Source organism: Aythya fuligula, chromosome 1, assembly GCF_009819795.1.
Source record: "Aythya fuligula isolate bAytFul2 chromosome 1, bAytFul2.pri, whole genome shotgun sequence".
In the NCBI taxonomy this organism is placed as follows: Eukaryota; Metazoa; Chordata; class Aves; order Anseriformes; family Anatidae; genus Aythya; species Aythya fuligula.
In genome coordinates this window covers 40,475,066-40,495,077 of record NC_045559.1, presented here as the reverse complement: position 1 = coordinate 40,495,077, position 20,012 = coordinate 40,475,066, and the positions used below count along the sequence as shown (strand labels likewise).

General features: G+C 43.2%; 2 protein-coding genes across 10 annotated transcripts in view; both read left to right on the top strand.

Moving 5' to 3' along the window:
- OSBPL8 (oxysterol binding protein like 8) overlaps positions 1-5,930 on the top strand; it is an 89,255-nt gene extending 83,325 nt beyond the window's left edge. For all 9 annotated transcript variants that reach the window (XM_032207542.1, XM_032207545.1, XM_032207544.1 and 6 more), the window contains 4 exons: positions 493-580; positions 996-1,098; positions 1,698-1,803; positions 2,081-5,930. In XM_032207542.1, coding sequence (XP_032063433.1) covers positions 493-580; positions 996-1,098; positions 1,698-1,803; positions 2,081-2,216 — 433 coding nt within the window. In that variant the 3' untranslated portion in view covers positions 2,217-5,930. The remainder of the gene's footprint in view (positions 1-492; positions 581-995; positions 1,099-1,697; positions 1,804-2,080) is intronic.
- An 80-nt stretch (positions 5,931-6,010) lies between these two features.
- On the top strand, positions 6,011-8,289 carry BBS10 (Bardet-Biedl syndrome 10). Its single transcript, XM_032207547.1, has 2 exons — positions 6,011-6,228; positions 6,310-8,289. The coding sequence occupies exons 1-2, from the start codon at positions 6,011-6,013 to the stop codon at positions 8,258-8,260; spliced, it is 2,169 nt and encodes a 722-aa protein (XP_032063438.1). The 3' UTR covers positions 8,261-8,289.
- Positions 8,290-20,012: the final 11,723 nt, after the last annotated feature.

Below are 20,012 nucleotides of genomic sequence, written 5' to 3'. Positions count from 1 at the left end.
GTATGTAGCTCAGTGCTGCCTCTTGGCTGGTGTTGATTACCATTAGCCACTTTGGAATGTAAGCAGTCAGAGGGGTGACTGAGTCTTAATCTCTTCTTCCTAAGCATACTGGCAAACACAAAAACAAAAGTGTTAGAGTTATTATGGAAGCCAATAATATACAGTATCCACTGCTTTACCTTGCTCTTTTAAAAGGAAGAAAAAAAGGCAAAAAAAGCAGCCCAAAGTAATAATAATAAAAAAAATCCCCTCATTTCCCTGTAGTTCTAGAATAATAACTACATTATGCAGAAAACCTCTCCATGTTGACAAGTACATAGCTCTGGCCAGATGATTTCATAATAATATGGTTGGTTAATACGACGGTTTGTATTCTTAACACTGCTTAGGGAAAAGGATCATTAACCTATACGTACTGACTAGTTTCTGAGCAAGAAAATATTTCTCATTTAAACTGCTGTGGTATTAATCATTTGTATTCACCTTGTCTAGTACCAGGCCATGGGACCCTTTGAATGATATGATCCAGTTTGAAAAAGATGGCACAATCCAAACAAAAGTTCGGCACCGGACACCAATGGTATGTAGCAGTTTTGTTAACAAGTACAGAAAGATTCACACAATATATACAAGTGCTCGGATATATTGCATGATGTCTATGAACGTCCTCAGAGCATTGGGAGGGTTAGAAAATATTATTTTTACCATCCCAAAATGTAATTTATCTGGTCCATAGTCTTTCACTTCTGTGATGCATCCTGAGTGGTAGGGATGACTTAATTGGGTAGGGATATGAAATAATGCAAACTTGAACTCGACAGTTTAATACAACCTTTCCCTTAAACAGAAAGATGCACAAACTTCAGGTTGTGTTTCTATCAACAATCTTAGCTTTGACTTCTGTAAGATATTGTGCTTTTAACTATTGCTGTCTGAATGTGCTGCTTTTGCTACAGTTCTGGTTCTCTGGAAATAATTCATAAGCTTAATTGTAGGTTAGTGTTCCAAAAATCAAGCGAAAACCAACCAGCCAGAAAAAGGGGGAGTGTGGTTTCTCATCCCCTGAGCCTGATAATCAGGATTCCTCTGGAAGTGAAGGTAGGAAAAAATACGTTTTTGTACAAATATAATACATTTATCTGACAGTTAAACAGCGTTCTGTAGTCACACGTACTCTTCTTATTTCAAGATGTTTGTATTACAAAATAATATGTGCTTTAGATAACACTTCAGTACGAAGCACGTTCTAGAAAAACAAAAGCAGCAGAATGGCTGCTTTTGGTCTTAATTGCCTTTCCTGTCCTCTTAAATATCAATATGTAGTATAAGGCAGGCTTCAGTGCTGCACGTATTTAGTATCTGGAAAACAAATTGCGTTTGTAAGCTCTTTTCTTTCTTAAAACAAGGTGAATTGTTTCAATTTGTAGATCAGTATGTTGATAGAGACAGATTTTTTGTTGTTGAGAATGCTTGCAGAAATTTAACAGTACAGTGAGAGTTGTAAGATATTTCTAACGCTTAACTTGCTGCCCTGTGCTATACAGGACTTTAGGATAAAGCTTTAGTTTTCACTAGAAACTTGATTAGAAAGCTTCCTCCTGGTTTTTGCAAAGCGTTTAGTTTGTCCTTGTTAATTTGTTCAGTTTTGGACTAAGGACTTATTCTGGGAATTACATCTGTCTTCTGTATTTTTCTAGCACAACTCATGAAGCATAATACAAGAATAAGGAAAAAAGGGGCGGATCTTGGTGAACTGCAGAGTGCCATTGAATCTATAAAGGAAACACAAGAAGACATTAAGAGGTAATACTGAATAAACTGCTTTAAAGTGGTTTAGAGAATACTATTACTCTGGTTTTTTGGGGGGGAGGCTGGTGTGTATCTATCTTTCTGCTTTAGAGCCTTGATGTCATTGAAAGAGTAGGAAAAGTAGTTCGACTACACTTCTTCCCAAGTGTCAGTTACTCATCAGTATTTCATAGTTTTCCTCACAGTTTGTGGTCTGTAGAGAGCCTTAAAATACTAGAAATGCCAAAATGTCTAGATAGTAATTTACAAGATATTATTCTGTATCTTACAGGGACATTATGGCTCTACGAAATCGAGTCACTTCTAATTCACCGACTGTGGACAACCAGTTTCTGCAGCTGAAGCACTATATCTTCATTTTACTCCTGGTTCTGCTACAGCTTATCATTAATTTCTTGTTCAAATAGGAAGTGCGAACAAGGGCCTTTTGGAACTGGAATGATCAGTTACTGGGGACCATATTTAAGCTGGACTTTAAATGATGCAATATTATTTAAAAGAGCCCTGTAGCAACAACTTACAGAACTTTTGCCTCAGAGTCCATGGTTCAGAATCATCCTTCCGTCTACCCAGTTGAAGTAAGAATTGTGTAAGTGCCAGTACACTCTTGCTCCTGGTTTGTGCCTCTGTCTCACAGACATACAACATCAGCCTTGTGTTTTATATCACGTCACACGCTGTACTGATGAATCTTCACCACGGAATAGATCAAATTGAAAATTCAGAGGTCAGGCACTGTAGATAGGACATGATTCCTGGTATGGTAGAGTAATAAACAAGCAGACTTTGTTACATTTCAACTTACTATTTTTGTAACGAAGTGACTTTAAAAGCGGCCATGCGTACCAACATTTTTTGTAAATGGTGTTGGATGTTTGGAAGTAAACTTTTCTTTAAGGTCAAACAAATATGTTACTATACAAAGGTCATGAATGTTAGGAACTGTTGAGTAAAAAGCTGAAGTTTCTGGGAATTGTGAAATTTAATGTCCTTAATTTGTTCTGGAGGTATGACGGTTTTTATCCTGAATAACTGTAGTGGCTTATAAACCAGCTGTTTTAATTCTGTAGTTTTAAAACTTCAGACTTTTCATAATTACATTCCTGCATCTCCTGTACAGAGCACATTTCTACTAGTGCAGCACCTGGAAAGGTAACTGTCCGCTCATATTCATGAATTGCACATGTTGAGGACTTAGGCTATGTTTTTTAAGCCTTGATAAATGAACAGCTCTGAATTTACGTTCGTGTATCGCCATATCACAGTAAGAAGACAGACTGCTGATGCCAGGACTCTCTTATTTTTGAAACAAAATGTGAAGATGCAAAGTTATGCATAATATGTAGCAGGAGCTGAGCTTCCCAAAGGAAAGACTGTGTAGAACAGAATTTGGCCACTAACATCTCACTTGCAAATGAGAAGTGTGTGTTTACAAGGGAACCAGCCTCAGGAACTGTGGGACAGCTAACAACACACGTCGGAACAAACGATAGGGAAACACTGCTTGTTAGATTTGTCCTTCCTACAGTATCTGCTAACTGAACACCCCGATGCACCTGTTCATTAAGCTGAGCCATACACATTTATGTGCAGCTTAAGTTTCAGTTTAGAAGCAGGGTTTGCAACATTTCATTTGAAGAACTGTATGCATGTATAGAACTTGTAAAATTTCATCCAAAAAAAATCAGTGCCAGTGTTTATCTGGTGATTTCCTTACACAAGTCAAGCCTTTCCACCTTTGTATAAAGTCAGAAAGGAGCTGTAGTATTGTAAAGCTACTTTCAGCTACCCAGATGAGACAATGGGAGGATGGGAGGCACAACGCAAAATGCAACCAGGTTTGTTTTCAGTGGATCCTGTCAGAAATCAAATCCATCCTGCACAGTGGAAAGTTCAGAGGTCATTTTTGGCTTTTTTGGCATGTCCTGTCGATCCCTTTGCTATGGACAGCCTTACTGAGTCTCCAAGCGATGTCATATTCTGTTCTGCATCAGTCTTGTCCAGTATTTGGTGAAAATACTATTTACTGCTGTTTGTCATTCAAGCTCTTACATTCCTGCAGCTGACATCTTCACAGCACCTCACCTTGTTTTACCTTTCCCCTTCTCTGGGCCTCAGTGATGTAAAAGTTCTTTGCTTAAGCAGTCGACTTCAGCTTATTTCTTATAGCTTCATGTTAGAAATGCTAGTTCTTAAGTCTTTTTCAGGCATGGGGACTCTATTATGTCTACAACTGATGAGACAGAATTTGTGAATGTAGAAAGTCCCTCACTGTTACGTTTTCTGGTGTTTGTTTTGTTTTGTTTTGTTTTTTAATAAAAAGAAACAATCCCTAAGTTAGCTCTCTAACAGAAACTGAAGTTGTTTGCCATATATAAAATGGCAAACTACTAATATTATAGTATTATTGTAATCTTCTCAGGATGAAATTTGACCATTCACTATAGTGGTCAAATGTCAAAGCTTCACCTGTCTTACAATCCAAGTCAGGTCCCTCTGTACACGGGGCTAATATAAGAGGAAATGAGCGAGGTAAAAAATAAATCAGAATTGGGGCAATAACTTCAATCTGCTAAAATATCTCAGCTAAGTTTGTGGTGCTGAAACTCCTGAATGATAGTTAAAAGCTTTTTATCTGCCTTGTAAATAGAAATGTCCTTCTGCCCTTCTATGTTGATTTTAATCGTGTCTATTCAAGATCAGTTATTAACACAGACTGGATGTATTTCTACATGAACTGCATGGTAGTTAATGTGGATTTGACACAGCTAGCTGGCAGGCTGTACGGTATCAGACAGCATCAGACTAAACAAATGCTCCATATCTGAAATTCATGCGTGGCTCAAGACAAGAAAAACTTGAACAGAGCGAAACAAAATGCCTATGCTTATTTTTCTTTTCAACTTACTTTTTAGAGGTTACTTCTATTGTGAAAGTGTTTTTCATCATGGTCCAGGAAGGTAAAGGACATGATGAAACTTTTTACAATTGAAACCGCAGACTTCTGCTTGACGGTATGGTCAGATTTCTTAAATTCTAAAAAGTACATTGAAATCTAGCATTTGGTAGGGTTTTGTATGATGTTCCCTTATGTGAGTAGAACAAAGAAAGCAATTTCTTGCCTGACTCTTACAGTACAGCTGGTCACAGGCCTGGTGCACGAAGCCTTTTCTCTAGCACATCACCACTGCTAGAGAATCACCATTTAACCATGACGTGTGGCTGATCTTGAATATTATGTACTTAACACTGAGCTCTACACAGAGTTGCTACCTTGACTGTACAGTTTGCAGATTTTTGAGGGCTGTAGCCTCCTACTGGTTTTTAAAGTTTAAAACAGCACTTGTTTCCACATTTGATTTACAAATGTTGTTTTTTTGTTGTTGTTGTTTCTTGTACAGGAAGTATTTCAGACTTTGTTGCCATGTGGTTTTGTTCTGTTTTGTTTTCAAACGCACTCTAAGCCTTTAATTTGCCATTTAGGTACAGATTGCCTAGTTAGGTACGGATGACCTAAGGTTAAAAAGAGTAAATAAGCCATGTGAAACATAGCAAGTAGCAGTTTCAGCAGCAGGTGACGTTCCTTGCATTTCACATGTCGATTACTTTGAAGTAGGTGACATTACTTACTGAGGGCATAGCCTGGGGTTTTTGCCTCCAGTTTAATCTTGTAAAGAAATTCTTTTATAGGTCTACCTTTCAAATACGATGATGGTGGTTTCTTTTTTATTATTATTTGTTTGTTGCCCTCCTGTGCCTTTGGGATTTGTTTTATTTTATTTGCCGGACTGGTGTTTATGAAACAGACTTTGGATTCGACGTGTAGTCTATTTTCTTAAAGGCTGTTATTTCCCCACCGTTTATGTAAGTGACGTATCGCAAGGATTCTGCCCCTCTGTACATTTTAATGACCCTTTTTGAAGGGTTTTCCTGAAACCACTGAGAATGTCGCAGATACTCGAGTACTGTCAACAGTGCCTTCTTGACGGACTTCGCGCTGTTCCGAGACGCGGGTGTACGGTTTGTCGACTTTGTGCCATACCTAACGCCCCCCTTTTGTCAAGGCTTGTGTGTTTGAGAACCGGCTTCCCTCGCGTAGTGAAATAAACACAGAAACTCCATTCTCTGTCTCTTTTCTCGCCGCGGCGGGCTCCCAGCCCCTCAGGACCGCAACCGCTGCGTGAGGCGGGCGGATGCCGCCATGTCGCCGCGCATGCGCCCCGCACCCCCCGCGGCCATGGCGGTGGCGGCCGCGGGGCGGCTGGCGGAGGAGGCGGCGGCCATGGCGGGCGCGGTGCGCGGCGCGCTGGGGCCGCGGGGCGGGCGGGCGCTGGTGCTGCGGCCCGACGGGCGGCCGCTGCTCACCAGGGACGGGCGGCGCCTGCTGGAGGCGCTCTGCCTGCAGCCGCCGACGGCCAGGTACCGCGGGGGGACGGGGAAGGGCGGAGGGGAGGGAGCGGGGGCGGGCGGCGGGCGCTGACCGGCTCTGCGTGCCCGCAGGGCGATGGCGGCCGCCGCCTGCCGGCACCGAGGCGCGACGGGGGACGGAGCCAAGACGTTCGTGCTGCTGCTGGCCGCCCTGCTGCGGGGCCTGCGGGCGGCCGGCGGGGCCGGGCGGGCGCTGCCCGACTTCCAGAGGACGGTGCTGGAGCCGGCCGCCGCGCTGGGGCTGCGCCGCCACCTGCTGTCCACCTTCCCCGGGGGCGAGGCGGAGCGGCGGGTAGACCTGGCGGCCCTGGAGGCGCTGCTGGACGCCTACCTGCGCGGCAGGGTCGGGCCGGGCGAGCGGCCGCGCTTCGCCCGCCTGTGCTGCGAGTTCCTCGCCCGCTGCGCCGCCCGCAGCCCGCCCGCCCTGCGCCTCCTCGGCCGCCATTTCGGGGCGCTGCACGCCGCCGTGCCCGGGCTGCCCCTCCAGGGCTCCACCGTGCTGCCCGGGGTCCTCCTCCGCAGGGACTTCGCCGCCTACAGCCCCAGCAGCGGGGCCGTGGGGGCCGTGCTGGTCAGCGAGCCCCTGCACGCTGCCCTCTCTGCAGCCGGCGTCGAGCTCGTTGTGGGCTCCGAGGGTCAGTATGAGGCTGCCCGGCGCTGGTGCGAGGCCAGGACGGAAGCTGTGGTGAAGCGCTTGCGGAGCAGCAACATAAAGCTGCTGCTGTCGAGCGTGAAGCAGCACGACGCCGTTGTCTACTACGCGAAGCTGCACGGCGTGTCCCTGGTGGAGTGCCTCTCCTCGGAAGAAGTTGACCTTATCCGTGAGCTCACGGGAGTCTCGCCCTACTCGCCTTCTGGTGATCACGGGTGTGGTGAAATCACAGACACTGCAGTGGCGACGTTTTGTCGGCCCTTGCTGCTGGGCTCCAACAGATACGTTCACATCGGCTTTGCCAGCAGCACATGTGCCTTTCAGCCTCATTGCCTCGTGCTTTGTGGGCCGGTGGATGGTGTTAATGAGCAACACGCTGCTGCCATACAGGGGGCGTTCACGATGCTACAACAGCTGTTTAAAACAGTTGATGGGAGGGAGGAATGGGGGTCCAAAGGTGAAAGCCAGAATGGTGCCTCAGATGTCTGTAGCAGGCATTCTTCAGCTACTCAGAAACAATTTACAACAGAAAATATTTATTGTAACAGGAATCAGGTTTCTGAACATCAGCTGAAAACACACAGTGGTGAAACAGAGACACAAATTGTAGACTCTGCTCTAAAGGGAAGTGAAAATCCAGCAGGTATGCAAACAGCTTTGCAGACACCCTCAAATCCTGCCTCACACAGCGAAGAGTTAAGCGTTCCCTGCAAAGGGGCTGGCTCTTCGAGAGATGCACAAGAACCACATGCAAAATGCGAGTGTTCAGGTGAAATGCACAAGGGCTGTGAAAGTGATTTACTGGTGGACCATCATAAGAATTACAGTACTGCTGTATTAACAACAGACAACACTAACACAGTTACCGTGTATGAAAGCCTAGATGTCGGTAAAGATCTAGAGAAAGGTAGCTGTGGTAGAATTCCATTCAAACCTGAAGAGGGTTGTGTAAGTACTGCTCAGAAATATTCCAGCTCCATCATAGAAGCAGGGTCAGTTTTGCCAGTAGGAGGTTACTTTGAAATCTTGTTACATTATTATATTCAGTACTACGCAAAGCAGCTTCAGCAGTCAGCGGTAACTGTCATATCCAGCGTAGTTGCTGATGCTTTGTTAATTATTCCAAAGTCTTTATATGGGACCACAGAAGGGAACAGCTTTGCCAAATTTTATCTCAACATTACAAATGCCCTCAGGAAAAATCAGCCCCTGCCTGTGAATGAGAAAGGCTTGGAGTCAGTGTATTGCAAATACCAGTTAGTAATTTCAGTTCTTCATTGTGTTGCAGAGCTTCTCAGTATTGATTTAATAATCGGTGTTAAGCGGCCACTACAAAAAATTGAGGATAATGACTCAGATGATGATTTCTGAAAACATAAATAAAAAATGTTTTTTCATGATGCGTTTTCCTGTGAAGTGGTCATGTTTCAAAATTCAGTGCTAGAAATGAAAAGATCTGGTTTTAGGTAAAAGGGTAAAAAATGACGTGTGACAGCTGGGAGAGAGGAGTGAGAAAATGGAGAGAAAACCAGCCCTGCAGCCCCCAGGGTCAGTGCAGCAGGAGGGCAGGAGGTGCTCCAGGCACGCAGCAGCAGTTCCCCTGCGGCCTGTGGAGAGGCCCCTGGTGGAGCAGGCTGTCCCCCTGCAGCCCATGGGTCCCACATGGAGCAGATCTCCACGCTGCAGCCCCCCCATGGGTGGAGGAGCCCCCGGTGGAGCAGGTGGATGTGGCCTGGAGGAGGCTGCGGCCCATGGAGAGCCCCCGCAGGAGCAGGCCCCGGGCCGGAGCTGCAGCCCGTGGAGAGGAGCCCATGCAGGAGCAGGGGGTCTGGGGGGAGCTGCTGCCCACCCGTGGGGGACCCGTGCTGGAACAGTTTGCTCCTGGGGGATGGACCCCGTGTTGTGGAGCCATGTGAGAGCAGTTCTTGGAGAGCAGCTGCCTGTGGGCAGCCCCCACAAGATCAGTTGGGGAAGCACGGCATCCCATGGGAGGGACCCCACAGGGAGCAGGGGCAGAGAGTGACCATGAAGGAGAGGTGGAGGGGAAGTGAGGGATTGACCACAGCCCTGGTTCTCCTGTACCCTTTGGGGTCTGGAGATTGTAGAAGAAAATTGAGACTGAATTTGAGTCCATGAAGAAGAAGGGGGGGTGGAAGGTATGTAGGGGTTTTGTTTGTTTGTTTGTTTTCATTGTCCTATTTTGTTATTAATTGACAATAAAGTAATCTTCCTCCACCCCAGTCTGCTTTACCCATGACAGGAAGTGGTGAGTGATCTCCTCATCTTTATCTCAACCTACGAGGCTTTCTCCATCACGTTTTCTGCCCCATTCTGCTGAGGCAAGGCAGTGAGGTAAGCAGCTATGTGGGCACCTGGTGACCAGCAAAGGCAGCCCAGCTCATGTGAGATGCAGCGTTTTTGTGCTCCATTGGCATCAGCCAAACTAGTAGCAGTAAGAGGAAAATTACTGAGTGACTGGCCAGCATTTGCTGTGGCAAGTTAGTTTACGTGACATTATTTAGTAAAAGTATTTGGTCTTCTGGGCTGAATTGTGCTCCTGTAGAAGCAGGCTGTGTAATCGTGGAGAATATTTACACAAGTAATAATGCAGTTTTGTGTGGAAAACCTAGGATAGTGTTTAAGTTCCAAGTTTAATTACTAGGAGTATTCTGTTTTCTGCTTGTTTTTGTTTGTTTTTCACACAGCATTTTCACCCTGGTAAGATTTGCTCTAAGCTTCGTATTACCAGGATGTGAATTTACCTCTTTTGGTGCTGTGTGAAAAACTTGTTGTTTGTAAATGAAGGGCTACAGCTGATGGATGTATCACAGTGGTTCTCCGTGTCCCGTTGAGAGTATTGTGTAATATCTGCAATAACGGATTTATTGACTTTGTTTTTTAATTTACCATTCAGTAAAATGTAGTGAGGATATCTAAAATCATGGGCAAAAAATTTTGTCTGCTGTAGCTGAGATGTTTACAACTAGAAATCAGATTTTTTTCCCATTAGTTTATGCCGTTGGTTTCTGTTTTTGAGCTTCTTCAGGATAGTGTATCTACTGCTGTTGTTTGAGGTGTTTTGGCAGCAATGCTTTTTTATATATGGCATGATGATATATAGTATGATGCAAGGCAAGGGTAAGGCAAAGGCAAGGCAAGGCAAGGCATATCCTTGCCAAGATAATATGTTATTGCTAATAACAAGCACTTGCCACAAAGAATATGTAACAACTTATGAGTCACTGAAACATATTTGAAAGATTAATTTTATTTGTGAGAAAATTATATGTTTAGAATCAAATGATAAGGGATTTTTTTCATCCTGTGAAGCAGAAATGTCCAAAAACGCAGGAGCCATTTTTAAGAAGAAATGGTACCTACCTTATGGTAGACAGTAGGGCCCGTGCTCAGAAAATCAGTAAGATACTTTCTCCTGCACTGGTTTAAATAGGAGATAGGTACCATGGTGATATTGCAGATTTGGTTCCAAATGAAAGTTGCTGTTTGGAAGTCACTGGGTGCCTTAATACTAAAGATGTAATCATCAGTCAGCTGCATTCTTCATTTACTGTGCTTACGTCTAAAGTATGCTAGCTACAAAGGTGTATTCTGTGTTGCCTCTAAACCAAAAGCTTTCTGTGGTTATCTTAAAACAGCCCTGAATGTGAATTGCTTTTTATTGTGTAGTGCAGTACTTTTATACTGTTTCTCTTGTTATCTTTATAACTGTCTTCCAAAGTCCACAGGGGGGTGATTAATCATACCGCATGAGAAGATTAAGGAAGATTAAATTCTTCGCTTGCATATATCTCCTTGTTATATGCACTAGAATTGCACTACAGTTGTATTCACCTGAGCTTGTACTAGGTTTGTTTTTTTTTTTTTTTTGTTATATAACAAGTCTTCTATTAGCTGTAGAAACTTCCTTTTGCATTTCTGTTTTTTATCTTTCTCATTACTATTTTTTTTTTCTACAAGTGTTCAGGTTAATCTGTCCCCTTGTCTTTTTTTTATTACTATTATTTTCAATGTTCTTTTAAATCTCAAAGAGAGAAGTTAGCTCAATATTAAAGTGAAGAGACTTTTGCACTTGAATTATCTTGAAATCTAAGAAATACTTAAATTTTTCAATGACCGTTAAAACTAAGGTAGAGTACAAGCTGTATTTACTGTGCTATTTATTTCATTATTACGATTAAGACTGAACCAATCAAGAGAGTAATGTCTGAATTTGTAAACAGTGGCTTTGGAAATATGCTGGCTGCAATTAACACAATTATAATTCTGCTGCAGCATTCTGTGTAAGGCAGCATTTGTATTCCGTTAATGAAGCTAGAAATAGATGCTTGGATCTAATACAGAAATTACTTTTTTTTTTTTTTGCTTTCAGGAGTAAGAATTTTAATTTTAGCACTCCAAGGCTAAAAATGATGACCACAAATATGTAATAGGTTTAATATGTAGTGGCTTCGTTATTACATAAATTGGTAAAACACTTTGGAAGTAATGCTTATGCCTGTGGTAGATGGGAAAAAAAGAGTTGAGTTGTGCTCTCTGTTTAAAAACACTTCTGGCAGAATGAGTAGCAAATAGTTTTTTGACAGAAAACACTGGTTCAGTGGACAGTTTATTTCTCATGAAACCACCAGCAGATAAAAGACTATTACACGGAAGCTTTGATTCAGTGCAGGATTAGGGGCACATGCGTAATATTGCTTCCTGTGTGGTTGCATCCTAAGCCACCTGCAGCAGAGCTCACTACAAAGGATAATATTTTCGTTTAAGGTATTTAAAAAATGTGTTGTTTTACAGAACAGAATCTCGAACCCATTCTTGTTTTGAGATTTCCCGTAAAACAATTCAGCACGGGGATCTTTCTTTTTGTAATTATCATGACCTACTTTCAGTGGGAGTCTTCATTTTCCAGACTAAGCATCTGCTTCAATATTACCCTAAAATGTAAATGCAGAGAGTGAACACATGGCAGGGATTTCTGTGTGTACATGGGGAAAAGGCAGCTCCAGATGAGAGTTACGTCTCTTGAGATTTTACCATTAGGATTGATACGTGTCTGGTATCATGTATGAGCATTATATTTAGGCTTTTGGAACAACGAAAGTCATTGTAGAAGCTGCTGGATTATATTCATGAGGCAAATAAACGACACAGATCCATTTCCTAAACCCAGAAATACTCTGAGGCTCTTCACTACTGATGCAGTATTGAAAAAAGTGCAGGGTAGTTAAACAGTGCTGCAAAAAATATAATCTGCTGTCGGTGTTGACTGTGTTAGAGCTGTTTATTGGCAAGAGTGTTTGTTTGTTTAAATTACTGGGGCAGCTGTGGCAGTGGATCCCCCACTTCCTGGGGGTAGCAGCTCAGCCTTGCTCTCCAGCACGGAGCTGCTGCTGCACTTCTAAGCCTTGCTGGTACATGGAGCTTCCAGAAGTCTGTTGTTTGCCTCTCATCAGTGCATTCTTAGCTCGCAGAACAAAGTCAAGGGGAGCTTATTTGATTTTCTGATTGATGATTTTGTACATGTGAAGCCTTTTATCATAACTTACACATCAAAGCCAGAGTGGTTTAGAACTGTGATACTTTAAGGACAATTCTCGGTTACAATTACCTGTGCTTCCCATAACAAAAACCAGTTTTCACCATTTGTAATTCAGCCTGGATGTTCTCTTGGGCAGAAGTTTTACCGCACTGTGCAAGGAGTGATTGCTTCCTGCTGACATACCTGGAGAATTTCGGCCAAACAGTTCGATTGTTTCAGGAAAAGGAATTAGGAAAACAAACAAACAAAGAAACAAAAAAACACTTTGTTTCATCTTAATTTCATCTGATCTTGTATTTGAGCTTCTCTGCAGTCCCCTTGCTTCACTGCTGGGAGGGCTGTTCTGCAGTTTCTTCTTTGTTGAGAGAGCTCGAAAGAGATGTGAGCCGGGGAGCGAAAAAAATCTGAAGCCAAATCTCCTGCTTCCTGTCCTGGGTCCAATATCAGGTGCTGCTGGGCTGTCTCCTTGCCTGATCCATTTTGGTGACTGAAAAATCTGAAAGCTTCACAAACGTGTATAAGAAGGGTCCTGTTGTGCCTTAGTTATATGTGAGACAGCGCAGCTTACCACAGTATTTATGGATATGGCCAATTCAGTAAAGTTCACAAACTCTACAGTGTGGGTAAGTGGAGGGATTTTGTGGAACTTCCAAACAACCAGTGCTTGAAACGCAGCAAGGACTGGAAATCAGGATGTGTAGTATGTTCGCTGCAATCTGAGTCATTTCTAGCACCTTGCAACATTATTCATAGAGGCAATTTCTGAGCCTTGATGGTTATTAGCAAGTGCTATCAGCATCACTGTGTCCCAGTGACATATCCTATTTCAAAAGTTCGCCATCCTGGCTGTAATCCTAAGTGTAATAGAAGATAGATGGCTTGGATCAATGAGAAGGAGATGATTAGTAAACAGGCAGGAAGAGGGAAAATTCCTTCTCCTGTATCACTGGGTCATTGCTTCTACTCTCTGCTTGACTGTAGAGATCATGAGGCGGTATAATTTAGGGGTAATTGCATGGATGTGTGGGTGGAGAGAGGGAGGGGCCAGAATAAGAGAAGACAGGAGATAATAAGACCCAGTTTGAAAGGCAGGGAGAGGGGAAGATGTAAACTGAATGACGAATATAGCATAGACAAGGATTGTCATATAGAAGGAAAAATATAGTGGTAGACATAAATGGGAAGAAGCAGCCACAGCTTCTATACTGCCTTCCCTGAGGATGCAGTAAGAAGGGGAAGACATCATATTCTTCCGCTTGCTTGGAAAAGTGGCAAGAGATGGTTGCCAAATTGGGAAAAAAATAATAAAGTCCTGAAACTAATTTTCTCCTGTGCTGAAGTATGCAAGTAGCTCCTTCAGAAAGCATTGGGAGGAGCCCTGGAGACAGCCCATCCGCGTATACCAGAGCAGTCTGGGCCATAAACTTGCAACACCCTGAGATAACGATTCAGATTTCTATTACTGAAGCTCAAAGAGTCTAGGGGTGGATGCAGAAATGGCTGGGTGTGGATTTGATTTGTTGAGATAGAACAGCTTGTCCTCACTGCTCTGAGCCTCTGGAATGGTTTTGATCCTCAGGTTTTTACAAGATATGCGCTGAAGTCGTCAGTAAAACTGGGGTTTGCTCCCTGGCCTCAGTGGCAAGGGGTTCCTGGCTTGAGCTCGTGTGACTGCTTGTGTCTGGGAAATGCTCGGCAAGCTTATGTTACAGGCATGTGGTAAATGGGAAGACATGGAGCCTAGAAGCTACCGGATTTATTGCTTTGAAAATAATTGCACAAACTCTTATTGAACTCATAAATCATCTGATAAATTTGCCACTTGCTAGGCCTTAGGTAATTAATCTAAATTTACTTGTGTTAGGTGTAGAAAGCCTGTCTAGGACATTTAAGTTTATTTTACATAGTGAAATATATGAACTCAGTGCTTTTAGTCTCCTTATTGAATTATATGAAAAAAAAAAATCTATTTTCATGTCATTCTGACTCCTCATGTGACTGAAACATTTCAAGAGGAAAAATTATTCTGAAATCACAGGTTTTTAGCAACTCATATACAAATCTCTCTAATTGATAGTGTCCTGTTTATTTAATAGCTGGCTCTCATACCTACAAAAAGAGGTCTAGTGGTTTATCCCTGCTGAAAACAGCAGAGATCTACCTCTGCGTCTTCATGCCCAAACCTCTAATCCAAATGTATTCAAGTGATTTTAAACTGAAGATACCAAACCTATGGGTAGAAGACCAGTACAGTTTTTAATTATATTTTATTGTTATATTGTATTATATGTTATATAGATCTACACATTTTTCCTAATTAATACTTCTAATTGTTTTTCACAGTACAAAAATATTAAAATGCATAAACAAGATCATAAATTGTTATCTTGCTTTATATGAAACATATTTCAGTTCTAACCTTTCATTCTATGGTGTCTGGAGGTTTTTATAAATATGACTAATATCTGACTTTTAAAACTGTGTATTGATTCAGGAATTGCCTGACTCTGGCTGTAACACTCTAGCTGCAAAGATCAAATTAAAATAAAAATGTGACAAACACCTCTGAATATCTTGGAAATCTATTACTGCAAACCATTGGGAAAAAAACAATGAATTTTGTCTTCTAGAGTTTTATAACAATGTATGCCTGAGGTTAGAACTGGGTCCCGGATCAGCAGCATCTGCAGGCTGTGTTTAGTATCTCATAAACTGCAAAGCTTTTCAACAATTTTACCTTTACATTTTGGTACTGTTCGGGTTGATAACAATGTCTGAATCTATATCGAAAAGCAGAGAAATAAATTTCTCATCATTATGCCCTCTGGATTGCTGTTGTCAGAATGAGTGGGTGTTAACATCAGAAGTTAGAATAAATGCTCCTGCTTTGAAATGCTGCCTCTACAGCTCCTAATGTTACTGCACTTGTCATTGTGAGCTTCTAAACGCTCTAGTTTTCAGCTTTGAATAAATTTGTTCCACTCATAAAAACACCCACATCTGTAGGAAGGTGTGTGTGTGTGTGCACCTTTCTTCAGCTTCCATAATGCGCCAAGTCGTGTTTTCCCTCTCTGATTTGCCTGCCTTCTGCTGTTTTGAAGCGCCACGTGACGCTGGCCATTATTTATGCATATTTTTTTCCTCAAGGTTGAGCGTTGTCATGTTTTGTTAAAACCTTAGATGTCAGAATGTCTCTTGACTTATTACTTATCTGTTCACATATATTTTAATTACCCTGTTCAGAAATTATTTTAGTACGAGAGTCATTGAATGATTCAATAGAGAATAGCAGGTATGAATATTCAATTTAAAGAAGGCAAGTCCTGAGAACTTTTAAAACTTTTCACTGTAATTAATGGCTTAGACTTGATCATAGCTGGATTCTCCTAAAATGGTTTTTATTTACCAAAAAGTTCCCAGAGTGTCTTTATAGTTGTTCAGTGTCATCCTATAAGTAGTTTGCCATTGGTATAGTTAGTGCAGTGGCGAGACAGCAACCTACATTTCTAGGGAAATGACTAACCAGCAGTTGGTGTTCTGCAGGAATGGTTGTCAAATATCATGGGATAAGAGACATTGCCTGATCAGGAGTCAGATATTAAGACCCTGGGGTTTTATTATAGCTGCCACTAATTTACTGCAAAGCCTAGGGTGAGTCGCTTAATGCCTCTGTGATTAAATTTTCATCACGGGATAGTAGAGGGCTTCGTATTCATAAAGGTTTCAGGCCATGCTTTAAATCTGCGAATCCAAAGATGGTTGTGTATGCAATCATAGAGTGTTAAAAATATAAAAGAAATGTATTTGGACTTCCACTCAGAGTCTCAATTATCTTCATAAGCTGTGGAAAACTTTTTACTGGGATCTCGGATTGATATTTTGTTCTGATTTTTACCTCTGACAAGTGTAGGAAAACTGAGATGTTAGTAAGGAAGCAGACACAATTTCTTATGTTCCTTTCCTCCTAATAAAGGAAAGAAAAAAACCCTCAGAAAGGATTTCTGTACGCAGTACGGTGAAATTTTTAAAATGCAGTGCTTTTAACAAGCCGGGCCCTTTCCCTCGCTGCAGCCGTGCATTTGTTCCCTCGTTTCCCTGAGCCACTAAACAAGGCTCAAGCTGCAAGCAGCCGGGAACAAACTGTGAGTGGAGTATCTGGCACAAACAAGCCGTGGGGAGGAACGCGCCCATCTGCTGCATGCGGCATTCGCTGTGGCGAGGAAATAGAGCAAAGCCAAAGCCCTGTTTCTTCGCCCTCGGCCTCGGGAGAGGCACAGGGCCTGCAGAGGGCCTGGTGGCTGCCAGGAGTGCCCGCCGCAGGGCACGGGCAGGCCTCATGCAGCAGGCCCCAGGTGCTGCCGTGGGCTCCAAGCTCGCTGTTTGGCCTCCACACCTGGGTGCTGGTGCCGGGGTCTTGTCAGGAATCGTGTCTGGAGGGTTTGTGAGCCCACTGGCCCACGGGAGGGCAGTGAGAATTAAATGTGCAGGGATGGGGACCGTTTTGTGGGCTGTGCGTGTCACGAAATTCTGACATGTGCTCCTGTGCATCACTGGCACGGGTAAAAGTGTTGGGATTCTGCTTTCACTGTTAAACCTTGATGGTCCTTGTAAAACAGTCTACGTTTTGGAAGACTGCTGCCATTAAAATGCGTCCAATGTCTACATGTTACTCATGTATCTCTGGAATTTTGCTTCTTTCCCCTTAGATACTGGAGATCACATTTATTGAACAGACCAGACACTGTGCTTTTACTAACAACAGGTCCGTCCCAAACCTCTGGTTCAAAATAATACCAGATATTTTGTGGGATCCTAATCCACAATTCTTCGATTTCAATGCATCAGCCCTAATGTACACAAGAGAAAGAAGCAAATTTGTTCAGATTTTGTCCACTAGGCCAAAACCAACCCTTTGTTTTGTTTTGGGGATTGAGTTTTTCTGGTATCAAAGATGATTTAGCTTGGTTGGGGGACAGCTGTCTAATCCATAATTCACAGGCTGCCACTTCTATAGCCCTCCTGAACACGTAGGGTGTTGTGTGTTTATTCATGGGAGTGGACACGTTAGGTGTAGTCAGCTTGCCATCATGTTCTGAGTTTAATGTGTTCAGAACTTTAATTTCCACGGGTACCTTGACAGAGCATCCTAGCAGCAAGTAAAAGAACAGAGAGCCATGAGTGTATTAAAAAGCTGACTAATATCCTGAAGGTTATATGGGAAAGTCAGAGAGAACTGAATCATGTGCCATTAGCAACTGAAACCCCAATTTTCTGTTTCAAAAAAATGGTTGATGCATATTGTTGCTCATAAAACAAATGACAAATTTTGGTTAAAATCCAGTTGCTGCTGCAAAGGAGATTTACCAGAGAACCACAGCCATGCCAGCGTGTCATCAGGTGACATTAAATGCCAGAGCACTAATGGAGTTGGGAAGGCAGGGAAGGGTTTTTTTGGCTTTGCCCAGGAGGCACAGGAGGACAGAGTGGTCTCATGCCCTGGGTTACACATAGCTGGAAAGCTGCCTAGCTTCACTGCATGCTGAAAGGGGTCACGTGCAGTGGTTTGTCCTAATAAATAAAAATCAAATGCCAGGACACAAATGGAAAGGATACAGGGTATGCAATCCTGGAGTCTAAACTCCCCTGCATATTTGGTGAAAAGGAGACCTCTTTCAGGTTTTATGTTTTCTTTCTTTGTGTCCTACATGCAAGATACTCCTCAGAGTGCAGGTTCCCCTGGCAGAGGTGTGAAGGGTTCAGGTGCATGAGGCCAAGGACACTTGGGAAGGGCTGATCCTAAACTCACAACGCTGACAAGATGCTTGCATTGACTCAACACATTTAACTCTGGCTCTCAGTGATGTGCAACAGGAAGGGGAGGTGGGGATTGGGTCGAGGGGGGCTGTTTGCGTTCGTCTCTGGTTTCAGTGAGAGCAGCGAGCCTGTGGAGCCAGCTCAGGATATCTGCTGTCTGCAGGGCGATGACGCCCGTTCCCACTGAGCTGCCAAAGCCGCAGGAGCCAGAACTGGCAGGCGTTCAGAGGCCAGCCACCGGCACTGCTGGGGGCACAGCCCCCACCCTGGGGCTGGCAGCCCCTCTTCGGTTGCTGCAAATGGCTCTGGAAAGGCTTGTGAAGAAGAAAATTTAAAGAAAGTAAATAATAATAATAAAAAAGAAAAGCAACACTTTATATCAGTAACAAAAGTAGATGTTGACCTCAGCTGCCACATTTGCTTCGTGCCCTGGATGCTCTTGAATGACCTATACAAAAGCCATGCAGGTGCATTTGCACAAAAGAAAGCTGGCTCCCCTCTACCTCTTTTTTACCCTGGATGAAGGGAAGCCTCTTTTTTTTTTGTTTTGTTTTGTTTTGTTTTGTTTTGTTTTGTTTTGTTTTTTCCCTCTTTCCCTTCTTCTCCCTTTTCCTTTTCCCTCCTTACTGTCCCAGACAGTGCATCACAGCATTCAGTGTTACCAAGTGGAGGTGGTGCAGCTCCCTGCCCTGCTGGTCTGCTTGAAATGTCACCAAGGAATGGATGAAGGGACCTGGAGAACCAAGACATTTTGCAGCCACATTTGTGGGGGTGTAAACCAACAGGCAAAAGGCTGTCCTGCTATGGTCTGCTGCCCTTATTCCTATCCCTGTTCTGCCTTGCTGTTAACATTTTTTGTAACCTGATTGCCAGCAGCTTTCAAGGAAGCATCTGGTCTCCTGCAGGCTGTTGGCTTAACAGGAAAAACAGCTCCAAAGCATGGAATAGCATGGGTTTTGTTGTTATTATTTGGTTGGGAGGTTGTTGTCAGTGTTTTGTTGTTGTTGTTGTTGTAGATTTGTTTTTTTTAATGGACAGAGGTTGGATTTTCTGTTTTTTTGAATCCCTGTTGTTATATCCCAGGTTTTAGGCATAGGGGTGTGTGCCCTCAAGCCACAAGCTCTCCATATTCCTCATGACAATTATGCAGTCATCTGGATTTGGGGCATAAGGGAGAGGCAGACTGCCGGGCTCGGTGTTTCGCTGCTGGCTAGGCAGGCTGCCTTTCAGTTCGCATCAGCTCCATTTAAGACAGACCAGCAGAGCTCCGTCTGCAGCCAAATATCACTGATGGGATGAGGGGAGAGCAGGTCACGCCGTCAGAAATCTGCCCAGTGCTCCCTGCTAAACACAAGCCAGGAGAGGCTCATGGTCCTGGGGACTGCACAGCAGCCAACTGCACAAAAGAGGCATGCTGTTTGATTTCATCTCTCTTCCTAGCTAAATTGTCCACCCCCAGCTGAATTTGTCCACTTTTCTATGTGGTTTGTGCAGAGCTTTTACTCAGTATTTTCGCTTGTTGCAAGCGCTGGTCTCGGTACAGTTGGTGGCAGAAAGAAGCACAGCAGAGGCCGCTGATTAAAAGTAATGACCATCTTGGAAGAGGCAGCAGTCAAAGCTGAAACCTCTCAGCTCTCTTCATTTGCTAATGCTGTAAAAGTTGGCAGCTCTTTAAATTGATGATGGCCTGCTAAATTCATCAAAGTTTTTTTTGTTTTTTTTTTTAATAAATAACCCACCAGAATGGTAAAT

Excerpts from the sequence above, each read along its gene's own strand:
- BBS10 (XM_032207547.1), top strand. The coding sequence starts at position 6,011 with ATGTCGCCGCGCATGCGCCCCGCACCCCCCGCGGCCATGGCGGTGGCG. Across the intron at positions 6,229-6,309 it reads CTGCAGCCGCCGACGGCCAG|GGCGATGGCGGCCGCCGCCT; the intron begins GTACCGCGGGGG and ends GCGTGCCCGCAG.